General features: G+C 24.9%; 1 protein-coding gene across 1 annotated transcript; it reads left to right on the forward strand.

The window, feature by feature from the left end:
- The first annotated feature begins 15,351 nt into the window (after positions 1-15,351).
- On the forward strand, positions 15,352-16,123 carry LOC124932749 (auxin-responsive protein SAUR15-like). The gene has a single exon (XM_047473428.1). The coding sequence runs from the start codon at positions 15,435-15,437 to the stop codon at positions 15,873-15,875; it is 441 nt and encodes a 146-aa protein (XP_047329384.1). The 5' UTR covers positions 15,352-15,434; the 3' UTR covers positions 15,876-16,123.
- Positions 16,124-16,564: the final 441 nt, after the last annotated feature.

Genomic DNA, 16,564 nt, shown 5'->3' on the forward strand with positions numbered 1-16,564 from the left:
AATCAAATCAAGTTGAAGTGGTTGCTGATGAAAATAGAGAGGAAGATACTTAGGTTAATCAAGAGGAAAAAGAGAATTCCAAGGTTGATACAGAGGAATTCAAAGTTGTTGAGGATTCCATAGCTGAAGTTAAAGGAAATAAAGATAATGATCTCGAAATTCAAGTTGAGAACAACAAGGTGAAGAGCCCGGAAATCCTAAATAATAACTCTATCTATCAAATTAGAATGGGTTCATGTAAAGAAATAAATCAAAATGAGAATATACAGTATTCATCAATCTCTTCAGTTCATCCCCCTTTCATTGCAAGAGGAAGGGGAAGGGGAAGAGGAAGGACAAGGGGAAGAGGAAGAGGAAGACAACATATTGAAACATCAGGTTGGTATGGAAATAAAAATCCTGATTGGGATAATTATGATTTGATACAGTTTGTAATCTTTGTTGGTAATCTCTGTTTCTTGTATGTTTGATTGCTATTAATCAAGTTTTTTAGAGTCGTTTGATTGTCATCATTTAATCATATCTAAAATTTGTCTAGCTTTGATTCTTGACCTTCCCACTTTTGAGATTTTAATGAAATAGTTTTAATTATTTTTCTAAAAAAAAAATTAATATTATCTTTATTTTATTATGGATTTACATGAATAATTCAAGTCCCATTATAGGTTATATTTTAATTTTCCATTTGAGTTAATATTTTATTTCTCACTCTAATTATATTTAACTATCTTTTTCTATTATAATGATAAACATGAAAATTTGTCTTACCTTATATTATAAATAATATTATTAAATTATAATAATATTAAATAATATTTTAAAATTTTAAAATTTTAAATTCAAAATAGCATTAAAATTAGATAATAAAAAAATATTAAATTATGATTAATTATTTTGTTAATTAAACTCTATTTAGGAAAAATAAATAAAAATTTAAAAATAATTTAAAGTTAAAATAATTTATTTATTTTATTTAAATTAAATCCAAAATGGTTAAAATTATTTAATTATGATTTTAAACATAAATTATATATAATTTATTGTTTAAAACAATTAAATTAATATCCAAAAATAAAAAATAATGAACATAAATTTTTTTATGTTTCTAAAAATATATTTTTTAGAATTTTTGGTGAAAAAATGTAAGAAAGTGATTTAAATTCAATTTCAAATAACCCTTTTATTAAAATATAAACCGATGATCTACAAAATAAGGAATTTCATTACAACAGGATTCTTATTTATCGAATCAGTGCTGAATTTTCATTTAGCATCCAAGAGGACGCCACGCATCTAGACGCCACGCATCTAGATGTAACAGAACATGCGCGCTCACGGGCTACACCAGATTGACTAACGAGGAAGCTAACCTCGTTAACCTAGATGTTAAACGCCAACGGAACGCTTATAGACCGCCAACGACGTGTTTTAATTAAACAAAACGACGTTTTATTCGTCTTCTTCGCAAACTCCAGAGGCCCGTGACAAATGCCGGTGATTCTTCCAAGAGGGTTATCTTCGTCATTACTCCACCTTATCCCTTTATTTTTTCACCTCTGTGCACGTCTTTACCTCTCCTTTAATTCCCCTACGGTTTGAAGTCAAATTATATCCATAGCTAAACTGTCGAAGTTGAATTAGAAACGGGGAAGAACAACTTCAATGGCCAAATCAAAGTTGAATTCGACTTCAATTAACCGACCTAACTAAGTATAAATACTCCATAGGTATTAAACTTCCGATCCATCAAACAATCATCAATTATTACAGCTTAAATCGAAGAATCAAAGAACTTCGGCGAACTAAATTTTTGTAAAATTCTCTTCGGCGATCAAAGCTTCGATTCAGCCTTCTGGAAAGGTTCTTACACATCATTGGAGTGTTCTTCAACTGTTGGTAAATTCTAGATTCACTATAATTTAATTTATGATTTGAAATTAGATTTTTCCAAGTTCGATCGGGTTGATCATTTCTAGGGTTAAATTCTGTAATTTCTTTATTTGAAATCAATCCCGAGATCATTTATAAGCTTTCTGTTGAAAGAGATTTGATCAATTCAACCTAAATCAAAAAAACCCAAATTTAATTTTGAAATCTTGAAAATTTGAAAATTGTGTTCTTAAGCTTTAAGCTTGAATTTTTTATTCAAATAGTTGTTAAACATGTTTGTAAACATGTTAGGATGATTTCCAGATCAAAAGATACAAATATGCAATTCTTCATATCAAATGAAGAACATTCGGTCCCCAACGACTGAGTCCTATAGGACTAGGACCGAGAAACAGGACCGAAAATCCTCAATCCCGACCAAAATTGAGGACCGAGAATCCTTAGTCCCGACCAAGGTTGAGGACCGGGAAAACCGACCTATGACTAAGACTAGGGACCGGTGTTCTTGAGTCAAGATCAAGACCTAGGACTGGTTTTCTTAAGCAAGTACTGAGGAATCCGACTAAGAATTATAACATCGGACCGAGGGATCTAACCTAGGACCGAGACTCCCAGGTCCACGACCGAGGAAACTAGACTTGGGACCGAGCCTCCTAGACCTAGGACCGAACATCCTAAGTTTAGAATCGAGCCTCCTAAGTCCCAAGATCGAGCCCTCTGGTCCCTCGACCGAGCAATTCGAGTTCGAGACCGAGCCCTCCAGATCCATGGACCCACGCTCATAAGCCTTGATCCAGACCGCTAGTCTAGACCGAGCCCGTCTGAGCCTAGATCGGCAAAAACAGACCCAATCCCTAGGATTCCGATCATATGCCTGTTTGGTTCCACTTTTTAAAATCCAAAATCACTTTTGTAATTTTGGAACCCCAATTCATTTTCAAAAAATCCTAAAAGGTCAAAAAAATGATATTTAAATATTTCTGAAATATTTCCTAAACAAATATTTTGTCTAAGGCCCCGTTTGGAATTTATTTTTAAATTCTAACATTTTCTGATATTTTCCAGGTATTATATTTAATCTTATATAAACGCAATCGCAGTTACGCACTTCTAAATAATTTTGTACAATTATTTATATAATCTAAATCTATCATTGTTTAGGACCCCAGACTACTAATTTAAGGAAATAAATGTTATGAATAAATCTTTTAATAGTCGGACTTTTACTTAAGAAATAAAACTGTCATTTGATGAGCGCGGAGGACATAGCGCGAAAGTCATTTTCCAAACGTAACCAAAAACCGAACCCTTTATAAAAACTCTAGTATAAAGTATGTTTATACACGTACCTTTTATTAATTTTTCTAAAATCATTTGGCGACTCTGTTTTCAAATAGATAATCTTTTAAATTAGTTATGTTTGATTAATTTAAATCGGGCCTTAATCAAATTATTATTTGGTGCCCAGATTATTAAAATTTGAATAAAATAATTATTTTATATGATTAATTTTCAAAACTCACTGATATTTTCAAAATCTTTTCTTTTAAAACGATGTCTTGTACGCAAACCAATGTTGAAATGTATCGAACTTTGAGCCACCTCGGGTCTCCCTTGTATTGTCACGTATCGTCCAAACACGTGTTAAGCTACCAGGGGACCATTCCTGGGGTTACAACAATTGTTTTTTTAATTTTTTTGTTACAAACTTTTTATTAAATGTTCATTAGTTATTTAAAAAAAGATTTAGTAGGTATTTATTCTGGCTTCATTCTAAATTTATTAGGTTATAGGTATATTTTATATAGTATATATATAAAAGAAATGTAATCAAATACTTTATAGTCTCATTTTTCAAATCAAGTCAAAATTATTTGTTTCTTAATCAACACTATTTACATTATTTTAGTTAGCACTACCCAACATTAATAATAACATACACTTTAATATAATCTATTCTGAAGATGAGAATCAAATTACTGATTGTTGTTTTCTTAACTTACTGATACTTGAGCTACACAATGGGTTATTATTATTATTATTATTATTATTATTGTTATTATTATATATATATATATATATATATGTATTATTTTACTTTTTTAACTAAAAAATTAATTAAGATGAAAAAAATACAAAATATGAATTTAATAATATTTCTTATTTTAAGAAACTTAAATGATCCAGAGTAATGTCTTTCTTTAAATTTAATAACTTTTTAAGTAAGAATTTAACATGAAACTTTATATTTTAAACAATATGTTTGACACATAAACTATCCATAGTGAGTTAAAAATTCATTAATACTAAGAGTATCACATGCCAATAATTTGAATATCTCCAATATCATTGAAATAATATATTAATTATAAACAAAAACAACATTATTAATTGTTCTTTCAATACACTAATAAAATATAAACCAAAACTATTTTTTTTATTAATAGTTAATCAATATAACAAATCAACCATATGAGTACAATATTACCTAGATTATATTCTTCAAATCTTTAGATACATTTTTCTTTGAAAAGAAACTTAGAAATTATTATGTTGAGTCCCCACAAATATACACAAAAAGAGTTTGTTAATGTTAAAATTGAAGATCCAGTGCATCTTTAAAGTGTATGTTGGGCAACTAAAACCAAAATAGAAGTCTCTCTCCCAAAAGTGTTCAAATATATCAGGTTATGTTTCTTTAATTAGGTATTAATTTGAATTGAGATTAGAAATCTAATTTCCATTCATTAATTCATGAATATTAAATACTTTTTTTCTCCCTCAATTTTGTTTTCAACTTACTAGAATTGATCAAGCAAGTTTTTGTGTCTACATTTCTAACACCTAATTTAGTTTAATCAAACTTAAAAACAAAATCACATTAACAAATTAATAAAGAAGAAAAAAAATGTCAAGAATTACAATTGTAACCATTCTTTAAACATAATAATTTAATCGCTACTTTAAACAAATTGAAATTGAAATGCTTATTGCAATTTTAAATCTAAAAAAACAAAAATATTATTTAGAGAACAATTTAAGAATGAGTTAACATAATATAACTAAGTGGTTAGTAGATATGACAATACGGAAGGGATGCGTTTATCATTCCTCTCCTATTCTATTTCAGAGATTTTGTTTTAATTATTTTTGTCATTTGGTTTGGAGGAATTTTCAAGGAGTTCCGTTATACCATATTTTTTAAAAAATAAAAATGTTTTTTTTGATAAAATTATATAAACAAATTTTTTAATAATATATTATAATATATTAAAATTTTATATTATTATAAATAAATAAACTTAAAACTCTTATAAAATATAAAAAAAAATACATTAATAATTTATATATTGAATTATGTTTATTAGTGTAAAGACAAAATTAATTAAAGTGAAATCGGGACGTGGACACAAATATCCTCACAGCCAATTCAAAAAAATTCGCCTCTTATAACAAGACAATTCATATCGAAAATCACGAGACATACTATAATTGTCATCCTATTTGTTAGTAAGAGTTCGAATATGTATGATTGTGTTTCACCGTTTCAAATAATTAAATAACAAAAACTTTTAATAAATATTAAAAATCAGTGAAAAATAAATAAATATTTGTGCGCGTGTATGTAATAAATGATAGCTACTTCCTAATGTTATCATTGTAATAAATGGTATGATCCTTAAATACTAACAAGTGGGGAATATTACTCCTTTTCATCATTATTTTATTTATTTTACTCATTTTTATCATTATTTTATTTATTTTAATACTTTTTTATTACATTGGGAACTTAATCTGCTACAAGATAGATTCATTCATTACCTACTAACTGTAAGGGGGATGCATCCACCTTTTTTCTCTCGATGACAAATGGGCCCTAATATTTATATTGTTTTTATTTTTTGCTTTTTCTATAATTATATTATTGGAAAATATTTTTAAAATCTTTTCTATTTTTTTAAGACAAGGTAAAATAACAAGCATGCAGTTGTTATGACCAAACCTCAATTCAAATGTTTTTAATGTAAATTTAATTTAAAATTTTCAGATCAGAACATTTCTTAATTTAATCCGCTTGTCATCTCCAATTATTATAATTCTTAATATATATAAAGGATACTCAATTTTGTGATGTGTTCATGCATGTTGCTTTTAATCAAATACAACTATTGTTATTCATCTATTAATTATGGTTTATTTGATGAATGATTATTTGGATCAATATTATTTTTGGATTTAGGAATATACCACAATTTCACGTTATTATGATATCACTTCAAATATATATTTTTTTGTCTCCTAGACATATTTTTTATCATTTTGAATTATTCTATTGAGTTAATATTTACCCATAAAATATTTTATTTAATATAAATATAACAGTATTTTAATTATTTATTTCAAATCATTCATTTTATTTTATGAAACAGTCTTTTTTTTTCTTCTAAAAATTGTATTATTTAAATGAAGAAAATGACATCTCAAAAAAGCTCAAACGGTGTCCGTGTCCTTCCTTCAAATTTAATTATTAAAAAGTAATATTTATCACAATTATTATAATAGTTATTTTTGAAAATTGTAAAATAAAATATTTTTATTTTATTTTGTTTTAATTTAATTTTTAATCAAAATTTGATTGATTTATTTTAATATAAAAAATGGATGCCTAACATCATAAATTATTTTAAATACATTACTTTTCTAAATATATTTTTTTATTTACTTATGGTTGTTGTTATAAATTTTATTTTAAATTTGGTTGGATTCTTATCCATAATCTTCCTTAGGGATAACAATATAATTGTTTTAATCCATATTCATTCCGTAAAAGAAATTGAACTTATATTCTCTATATAATATCACTATGTATAGTTATATTGTATATATTTTCTTATATATTAAAATAAAGATTCCATCAATTAATATAAATATTTAATATATTAGACTATTTATATTATAAATTATTAATTTAAAATAAATTTTTATATAAAAAATTATTATTAATCGTTTAAAACATAAATAGTGCTCTGCGAAGATGTGTTGAATTTCGTTGTTTATCCGCGGGGATTTTTTAAACCGATCTGAACTGGAACTGGATGGAGATAATAAATCATTCACGTCTCAATCCGCTTTATTGTCGTCCCAGTCTTCATCGTCATTTACCTTAACAAAGAAAAATATGTTAAGTTACTAGTTTTGGAGATGAAAAAAATATGTTACTTATTACTATTGTTGGAGTTGTTAACTTCAAATTGGATGATGCAATTTGTGTAGTCAATGATCGGATTATCCATGTTTTGTTTGTTGGTCCAAGTGTAAGAAATCTATACACTAGTCAAATTTCACACACAATTACCTAGAAGCCACAATATTTGTCACTATAGTTGCTTTTGTTTTATGCTTTGTAAATTCATATTTGTCTATTTATCTACATCGTTTTGTTACTCTTTCTTTGCTCAATAATAAAACTGTTCAAAATTCCTACCCAAAAAAATTAAGACAAAAAACGTTCACAAAAGTGAAAAAACAAAAGTTGAGTGAAAAAATTGAAAGTACAACACAAATTTTCAAGAAATGCAAATGGAGTATCGATCTCAATCTTAGCCCGTCAAAGAGATCGACAATTACCCTTACCTATATTGAAGATCGCAAAAGAACTCAATCAAGTTAATAATGATGAAGTTTTTTAAATTTGTATATGTATAATTGTATTTTTAAAAGTCTCATTATTCTCTTTCAGTCATATGGTCCAAACAAAATAATGATGTGAATCAACAATAATTACTTATCAAGTGATATGAACTTATTAAGACAAATGAAACAATTGTTATACCCTCAAATTTTGAGTGAAAATTTGGAACTTTTTGTAGAAAAGAAAACCTTAAATATTTGTTTAATACAAAAATTAGTTGTCATGATTTGTATTGTCTCAATTACATGTGAAATTTGATATATAATCTTCATAGTAAGATCTTTAGATAAAGAAAGTAATCCCTATAGGCTATACATGTGTCTTGATTAAAATAAGTTTTTGATCGGTTTGGGAAGTGACTTAGATTATTATTATTATATTTTTGGTGAAAATGGTTTTATTTGTGTAGATAATTATAATATTATTGAAATAAGAAAATTTAAAGTTAAAATTTTATATAACATAATTTAATAAAAACAAATATTTTAAGTAGAAGGGAATCAGTTTTGGCTGCTTTCTGAAAGAAAGAAAAATTGTTTAAAAGAGAAAGAAGGAAATGGGGGCATCATTGCACATGGGTGCTTACCCAATCAATTCAATAAAATAAGAGAAGCATACAATTTGATTTTTAATATTTCAAATTTAAGTATATTGATTTTTAATATCACAAATTTAATCTACAAATTTTCAAAGTCTATTTCAAAATAATATCTTACTTCAATTAAATTTTCCAAATAGTTTTTACATCTAGCTAACAGTATCATCACTAACTTATAAATACAAGATTATTTGTTACATGAATAATTCATGATAGAACTGACATAACCAATTCAATATTTTTGAAAAGTTTAGTCATTTATTAGAATTTAATTTAGTTCATTTTTTTTTTGTCAACGAATTAGGTCGTTTTTTAAACTAAGTTCGCACCACGATTAATATGTAGAGAAATTTAAAATAGTTCATAATTTTATTTTATTTTTTATTTTGTCCTTGAAGAAATAATAAATCCATTTCATGATCTATTTAGCGTGAAGACGGCAACCAAATAATGAAAACTCATATAAAATAATTCAAATTTATCATACATTATTTCACATAAAAGAATATCAAAATAACATCAATAATAATAATTAACACTTACCATCCACAAAAACAAGAAAATAAACTCACAAGCACACAAATTTTTACTACCCACTAAAAACTCAAAATCTTGGTAAGCTTGTGGACCATTAACAACTTTCCAATTACAGTTTTTTTTTTTATTCTTTTGAAACTTTCAAATAAAACTTCTCAAAGGATAATTGAATTTGATTAAATCTATTATTTTTAATATAGAAAGTTAGCATGATTTATCGTCATTACTTTCTTCATTTAAGGTGTTATGTTCGAATAAAACCGGTGACTTTCAAATAACTAAACATATTCAGATAGTAACTAAAATGAAGAACTGGATCTTAAACATATATATTATTATAATATTAAAACTCGATCAATAACAATAATAAAATAAGTTTTCAAATAAATTATCTAAGTTTTCACTTGCCAACAACGCATGTGGTAGGGTTTTTGGAGTTTGACCATATTCCCACTTCGTGTGCTGAGTGCTAACAGATGACCAATCTCATTCATCTTTACATTATTGTCTTTTATTTCTCATTAAAAGATGTCACTAATGTTGAATTAATTGATTGATTTTTCATCTTAATCTGAAATTAAATGTTGATATATCTAAATAAAAATGTAATTAATAATTAATTTGAGTTTATTATACTAAGAAAACTAGTACACTTTTTCATTTTTTTTTCAATTTAAGATTATATTTATAAGAAACAAACTTAAAATGTTTATTTTGTGAGGGAACGCTCTTTTCAGTTAATATAGCATTGTATATAATATATTGATCATTTTTACGTACTAAAAGATGTCGACTAATGAATTTACTTGACAACGTTATTATTATGACGATATTAGAGACCTCTTCTGAAAAATCGATGGAGACCATTTGTGAACTCATTGATCTTCTTGAGAATCTCCGAGTTCGTTAATATTAGATTTTATATTATGTATATTTGTTTGTGAGCAACTTTGGGTGTATTTTTTTATTGTTACTCTTAAATGATTAATCTCATTGTGTTTTGGGTTTGATTACAAGATGAACACTCGTTTTTTTGTATTGATTTTGTTTTTTAATGATGATTTTTTTAAAAGGAGACAATCAATAAAGGGTAAAAAGGGAAGTTACCTATTTCTTTATCTGCATAATTTTTAAGATAATAAAGTATTTGGTTTCTTTATTTGTATCCATCACTATCTAGTTTCAAGAATTATCTCCAAAGTAAAGTAATATTTGAATTGCTACAACTAGAGGCTTGAATTGTTGAACAAAATATTACCTTTTAAGAATATGCAACCAATCGAGTATGAGTATGGGAGAACGCAATAACTTGCTTTTGACTCTATATAATTCACTATAGAAATAATTTTTATAATACTCACAATTTTTAAACGTTTTTAATGAGGACAAAATAACTAAAATACTACTGCATGCTAGTTTAACTGACGAAATGTTGAATTCTAACTTAAAACAATTCATTTTAGAAGAAGTTACGGAAGTAGAGTTTATACTAGCTCTCCGGACAAATAAATTACAATCAAACAAAAAATAGAACCAATTTTTATCCTAAAATTCAATGGGTAATTTGTCCAAGGTCGTATTTTTATCGATGAACTTTTGGTCGAGATTTGAAGGACGTTGAGAACATCCAAGATGATGTGAGATGTATTGTGAAGAAACATGAGAAAAGAACAAAATCACGACTACAAATGGAGATGTGTAAATTGAAAAGTGACGTTAATTATGAATGAGGCTTATTTCAAGTATTTGATTCTTTTTTAGTATGTATGATGCATATTGGTTGTTTTTTTTCCGTGATTTTATTGTTTTTTGGATAGCGAATATTAATGAATTTTAAAAAATTAGGATTGTTTTGATCTTTTGACTTTTTAGAATTTTTATGTCATTTAAAAAAGATTTTCAATAAAAAAATCTAAGATTATTTGAGAAATTTTTGAATGAATTATCAAAATGTAATGTTAGAAATTAGAAAGATGCAATAACTTTAAAGTGAGAATCGAAATCATGACATTTATTCTCTTATAAACCACTCTTGTCACGGGTTAAAATTTTAATATTATTTAAATATTTTTTAAAATAATCCAAACCAGTCATAAACAACAACCACCCAAAAAAAGAAAAAATTAGAAGGTGAAGAATTAAATAACTCGAAAGCAAACAACTATGAAAATTATATATGTTCAAATTGTCTACAAAGTGAAATTTTACTAGTAGAGGAGGATATCAATTTGCAATAGATTATAAATTACTATAATATTTCACTTACTATGGGTTATTGAAATGTTTCATGGAACTATTTGAAAATAATAATTTGTCTTTCCAAACTTCTTTCAAATTTTGTTTTATTTTTTTATTGAATATTTGATGTTAACAAACTGGGAATTTTGATGAAATAGTCCTTAAAAAGGCCTTAAGTGCAGAAAGTATCGGCGCATTAATTTTAATGCGCTAGTGACACTTTTATTTTTTTTTTTTTGATGAAAATGACTTAGTTGCGTCACGCAATCGAGGTGGTGTGACGCAATTTTTTATTTTTTTATTTTTCAAAAAAATTTAATTATAAATTTTTTTTGAACGAAAATGTCCTAATTGCGTCACGCAATCGCGAGACGAAAAAAATATTTTGAAAAATAAAATAAAATAAAATAAAAAATTCATCTCGCGATTTCCGGTTGCGTCTCGCGACAAGGGCAAAATCGTCCAAAAACAGTGAAAGGTGTCACCAACGCTTTTTTTTTTATGCGCTGACATTTTCCGCATTTAAGGCCTTTTAGGGGTCATTTGATCGAATTTCCCAACCTATGTGTTTTTTTAAATCATGATCTCATTTTAAATTAAAACATTTAATTTTACATATTTAAACTTTTAATTCTAATTTTTACCATTATTTTTCGGATTGAAAAAATTATTCTTCAATTAATATTGGAATGTTTCACACAGCCCAGAGCCCAGACATATCCGATTTAAATTATTTATAGATGATTAAAATTAAATTTATAAGATAAAAATATTACTTTAACCTTTTTGACTTATTCAAACAAGCTTTATTTGATAATTTTAATGAAAACATACCAAATAAATTAATCAAATAAAGATTAAGATTTTTTGCATTCTTCCTCTTGTCAGAAACATTTATCCCTATGATGATATAATATATTGCAGGTGTTAATACTGTTTGGGTTGAACCTATTTGAAAAGAAGTGAGAAATAAATTATAATTAAAGAATTAAGAAGATCACTAATTTAAAATAAAATAAAATATTAAATTATGAAAAGTATCTTTATTAAAATAAAATAAAATAAAAAAGAGAGTTGAATTTCTTTTTTTTTTAACAATTTTAATTGAGAGCTGGATTTCTTTCATTTAATTTTTTTTTATTAAATTATAATCATCAAATTACTCATTTTATTAATTAAGATATTATTATGTATTTTTATTAAATTTTAATTTTAAATATAAAATATAAAATATATTTGTTTTTTAATAAATAACCTAAAATACCATTTTTTTATTAAACAAAATTTTAATAAAAAATTAAGAACAAACAAAAATTATATATAGTTTTTTTAATTAGTTGGAATTGTATTAGAACTAGTCAAATGAATCATAAAAATTATTTCTTAGATATAGAAAAAAAATGAGTCACAACTACAAACTACTTTTTCTATAATTTTATTCAAAGTTTTAATCTTATTTAAATATATGGAACAAAAATTTGCTATATAAAAAAAGCCATACCATTACATAGGTATATCTAAATCTTGGTATTATGGAAGTAACATACCCATTATTGACTGTATATAAATATTTATAAGGGAATTATTTCCAATTAACATACCCATTAAATTAAATTGTATTAAGTTTTTTCCTTTTTTTTTTTTTTTAAGAGAAATGATATATACAACACTCTTATACAACATTTTTATACCGCACCTATCTGATTTAGTAAAAAGATAAAAAAAAAAAAAAATATATATTTTTTTAAAGATATATATATATATATATATATATATATTTTAAATCTGATAAGTATTATATAAATATGCTGTATAAAGATGCTTTACATATTATTTTTTTTAATTCATTGTTCTTATATTTTTTTATAATAATAATAATAATAAGTTAAGTTTTGAGTACCACGGAAAAGGTTATTTGCCGCACTGCAAAAGAAAGATTCGAAGCAACCACTCCCATTTCCCCATACATTATTATTTATGTTTCTTTTTCTTAATTAATTAATTAAATAATTAAATCCATAACATTTCCTCCCATTTTGGCCGCTCACCTTTTTTTTTTTTTTTCTTCGCTAATCACATACAATATTTTCTACTTCTTTTTACCTTTTCCTTTTATAAAGTCAAAATTTTAAAGATCAATTATCATATGTCTTGTTTGAATTTTTTTTATATTTTGAGAGAAAAAAATGAATGATGGGTAATGTTTTAAATAATATTTGATTACTCTAAGTTATTTATGCAATAATACATAAAAAAAAAATTATATATATATATATAATTTTTTTTAATAATATATAACTTTAGTATATTAAATAGAGACAATTCAAGTGATAATATTTTTAATTGAAAATTAATGAAAATAATTTTCTCTTATATGCACAAAGAGTGACTCCTACAGGCTACAAGTGAAACTCATACATATAAAGGAAAATAACATATATAATCTCTTTCTTTGATATATTAACAATAATTTTATTTTTATTTTTTAAATATTATTTTTAGAGAAAATGAAAAATAAAAAATAAATAATTTTATAAAAAAATCATTACAAGGGTTAATTTCTTTTATAACTTAATAATTTGTAATAGTACCTTTACTAAAAAAATATTTAATAAATTGATTATTTTTTTTAAATTTAAGATAAAAAAAAAGATAGTTAAACCATTACCTTTTCATATCTAATGTTTCAAAAAACAATATTTGAATTTATACATTTTATTAGATATTAAATTGATATTGAAATATAGTTGAAAATTTAACTCTTTCAAAAATAAAAAATAAAAAAATGAATACAATATAATAACTAGCATGCTATTAGTAATTATGTTAATGCTTAATTCAATCAAATCTTTTATACTAAATTAAAATAAAATTATTTTTATTTTTTATTTTAACAATTTAAAAAGATAATTATGAGTATAATAATGACAGTAACAAACTAATATTTTTAAATAACCTCTTCAAGACACTATCTACGTATTTAAAAGTTAAAATCCTTAAAATGCATATCTACTTTTAGATAATCCTTATTTAAATGTTAAATCAATTTTATTGGTACCTATTATACTTAGATTATCAGCATATTTCGCAATTTTTGTAAAGTCAACATTTATTAAAATAGGTCAAAATTATAAAAGAGAGACTACTTTCTTTTGTTTGATATAAAATTATTTTTCATTTAAAATAAGAACTTAGTATATCAATGTGCATTTTAGATTAGGTTATATATATATAGATAAATAATATGTTAGTATTCAATTTATAAATTTTTTCATGTTTTTTTCAGAACTTAAGTTTAAATAATATATTAATTGATTTGAAGATACTTAAGTTTAATAACAAAATCAATAAAATTAAAATTATTACAATTGAAAACATTTAAAGTAATATATATATATATATATATATATATATATATATATATATATATAATAGATAAGAAGATAAAATTAAAAAGGTTATTAAATGTTATTTTGGTAATCCTTAATATAAAATTATATTTTTATTTTTATTTACAAAATAAAAGCTCGATTTGATATTGGTTTGTTGGAATTCTTTTAGAATTTTATTAATTTTTATAGAAGATTTATTTATTACATTAATCTTATTCTAACATCAAATTATTAATTTTAACTACCAATATACTAAAATGTTCTTACTTTGTTTTTATTAAATTTAAATTTTAAATATAAAAGATTTATGTTTAATAATTAAGCTAATTAACTTATTATTTTTAACAAATATTTTTTTAAATAAAATCCTAAAAAATCCCTTAAATAATCAATATCAAACAAGCTCTTAAATTGGATAATTTCTCATTAGATCCATAGGGAGATTAATACTAGAAATTTGTTCATTTTACAATCTTTGTTTAATGTAGTTTTTTTTTTATTAATTTATATAAAATCAATTTTTATTTAAAATTTTCATGTTTTGCTCAAAATTTGAAGTCTATACCGTTTTAGTTATTCAATGCATTTTTTTTTCTAAAGAAATTTTATTTATTGATCCATAACAACATGGAGGGTTCGAGAGCAAATTTTATTTTTCAAAATTACTTTTAATATACTTTTTAAAATATATATACTTTTTTATTTTATTTTTTAAAAAAAAGTAAAATTTTAATCACTTTTTAATACTTGGTTTTCTACAAATACTTTTATATTTACTTTAACATTCACTCTTCTAAAAAAATTTGTCTATATCAAGATATAGACCCACAAACATAGATCTTTTATTATATTAATTTAGGTTTGAATGTGATTTAAAAATCAAATTTGACAATCTACACTTAATAAATAAATAAATAAATATTTTTTTATAAAAAAAACAAAAAATAAAGAAATCTAGTGGCAAATAACGTAATTAACTCAAACTCTAAGGCCATAAACTCACTCACTTTTCTATAAAAACCAAACACTTCTCAACCTTCTCAAATCCTCTGTTTCATTCTTAAAATAAAAAACCCAAAACACAAAAATGTCTGGTTGCCGGAAAATCCTTCACATTGTCAAGCTCCGGCAGATGCTCCGGCAATGGCGTCAGAAGGCGGCGACGGCCACCCTAAACCGTCTCCCCTCCGACGTACCGGCCGGACACGTGGCTGTATGTGTGGGAACCACCCTTCGCCGGTTCATTATTCCTACATCTTACTTGAACCACCCGGTTTTCAGGACACTTCTAGTTCTAGCCGAGGAAGAATACGGTTTTACCAATTCCGGTCCATTAATGATCCCTTGTGAGGAAGAACTATTCGAGGAGATCTTAAATCAGTTGAACCGGTCCGATTCCGGTTCATCCCGGTTTGGAAATCTGAAATTTTTTCAAAGGAAATGTCATGTGGGTTTCTTAAGCAACGTTGATTTATGGCTGGAATCTCGGGCGTTACTCCATAGCTGCGATGATAAGTCGTTTTGGTGACAATCTGCCTTTGGACCGGATTTGGACCGGATTGGACCGGGTTCGCTCATTCATTGACTTTTATCAAAATGGGTATTTGTTTTTTATTTTTATTTTTTACCCCATTGTAAAATTTGGTAAAAAAAAAAAAGTGGGGTAACTTATAATAATAGTCCGGAGAATGCAAGTGGAGATGGCAAGAACCGAGTCGTCCCGGTCCGGACCGGACCGAGTTGGAATCAACATAATATATATATATAAGATTTTATTTGAAGTGGAGGTAGGAGAAATAAATTGGAAATGGGAATTTTAAGTGTAAATTATTGATGGGATATAATTATTTACAGATAAAATATATAATTGATCCTTTTACTATTTCCTATAATTTATTGTTTTTATAATATTTTATTTACTATTTTTATTCATGTTAAGTGTTAACTTTGTGTTGTATTTGAGATTAAATACTTAATGCTAATAACTTTTCTTGAATATATGTCAATTATGAGTCAATTTGAAAAGAAAATGATTTATAACTTTTATTTTTTCTACTAACTTGATATTTTAGGATTTTGTAATATATATATTAGCATTAATGATCATTTAAAAATGAGATGAATATATGTTGATTTTTTTTTTTTTTTTACTCATAACTTTTGACCAAAATTAATATTAATTTAATATTTATGAATAGCACTATAAATGACGTTATC

Source organism: Impatiens glandulifera, chromosome 3 (assembly GCF_907164915.1).
Source record: "Impatiens glandulifera chromosome 3, dImpGla2.1, whole genome shotgun sequence".
Lineage (NCBI taxonomy): Eukaryota > Viridiplantae > Streptophyta > Magnoliopsida > Ericales > Balsaminaceae > Impatiens > Impatiens glandulifera.

Coding starts and splice junctions, on each gene's coding strand:
- LOC124932749 (XM_047473428.1), top strand. CDS start 15,435: ATGTCTGGTTGCCGGAAAATCCTTCACATTGTCAAGCTCCGGCAGATG.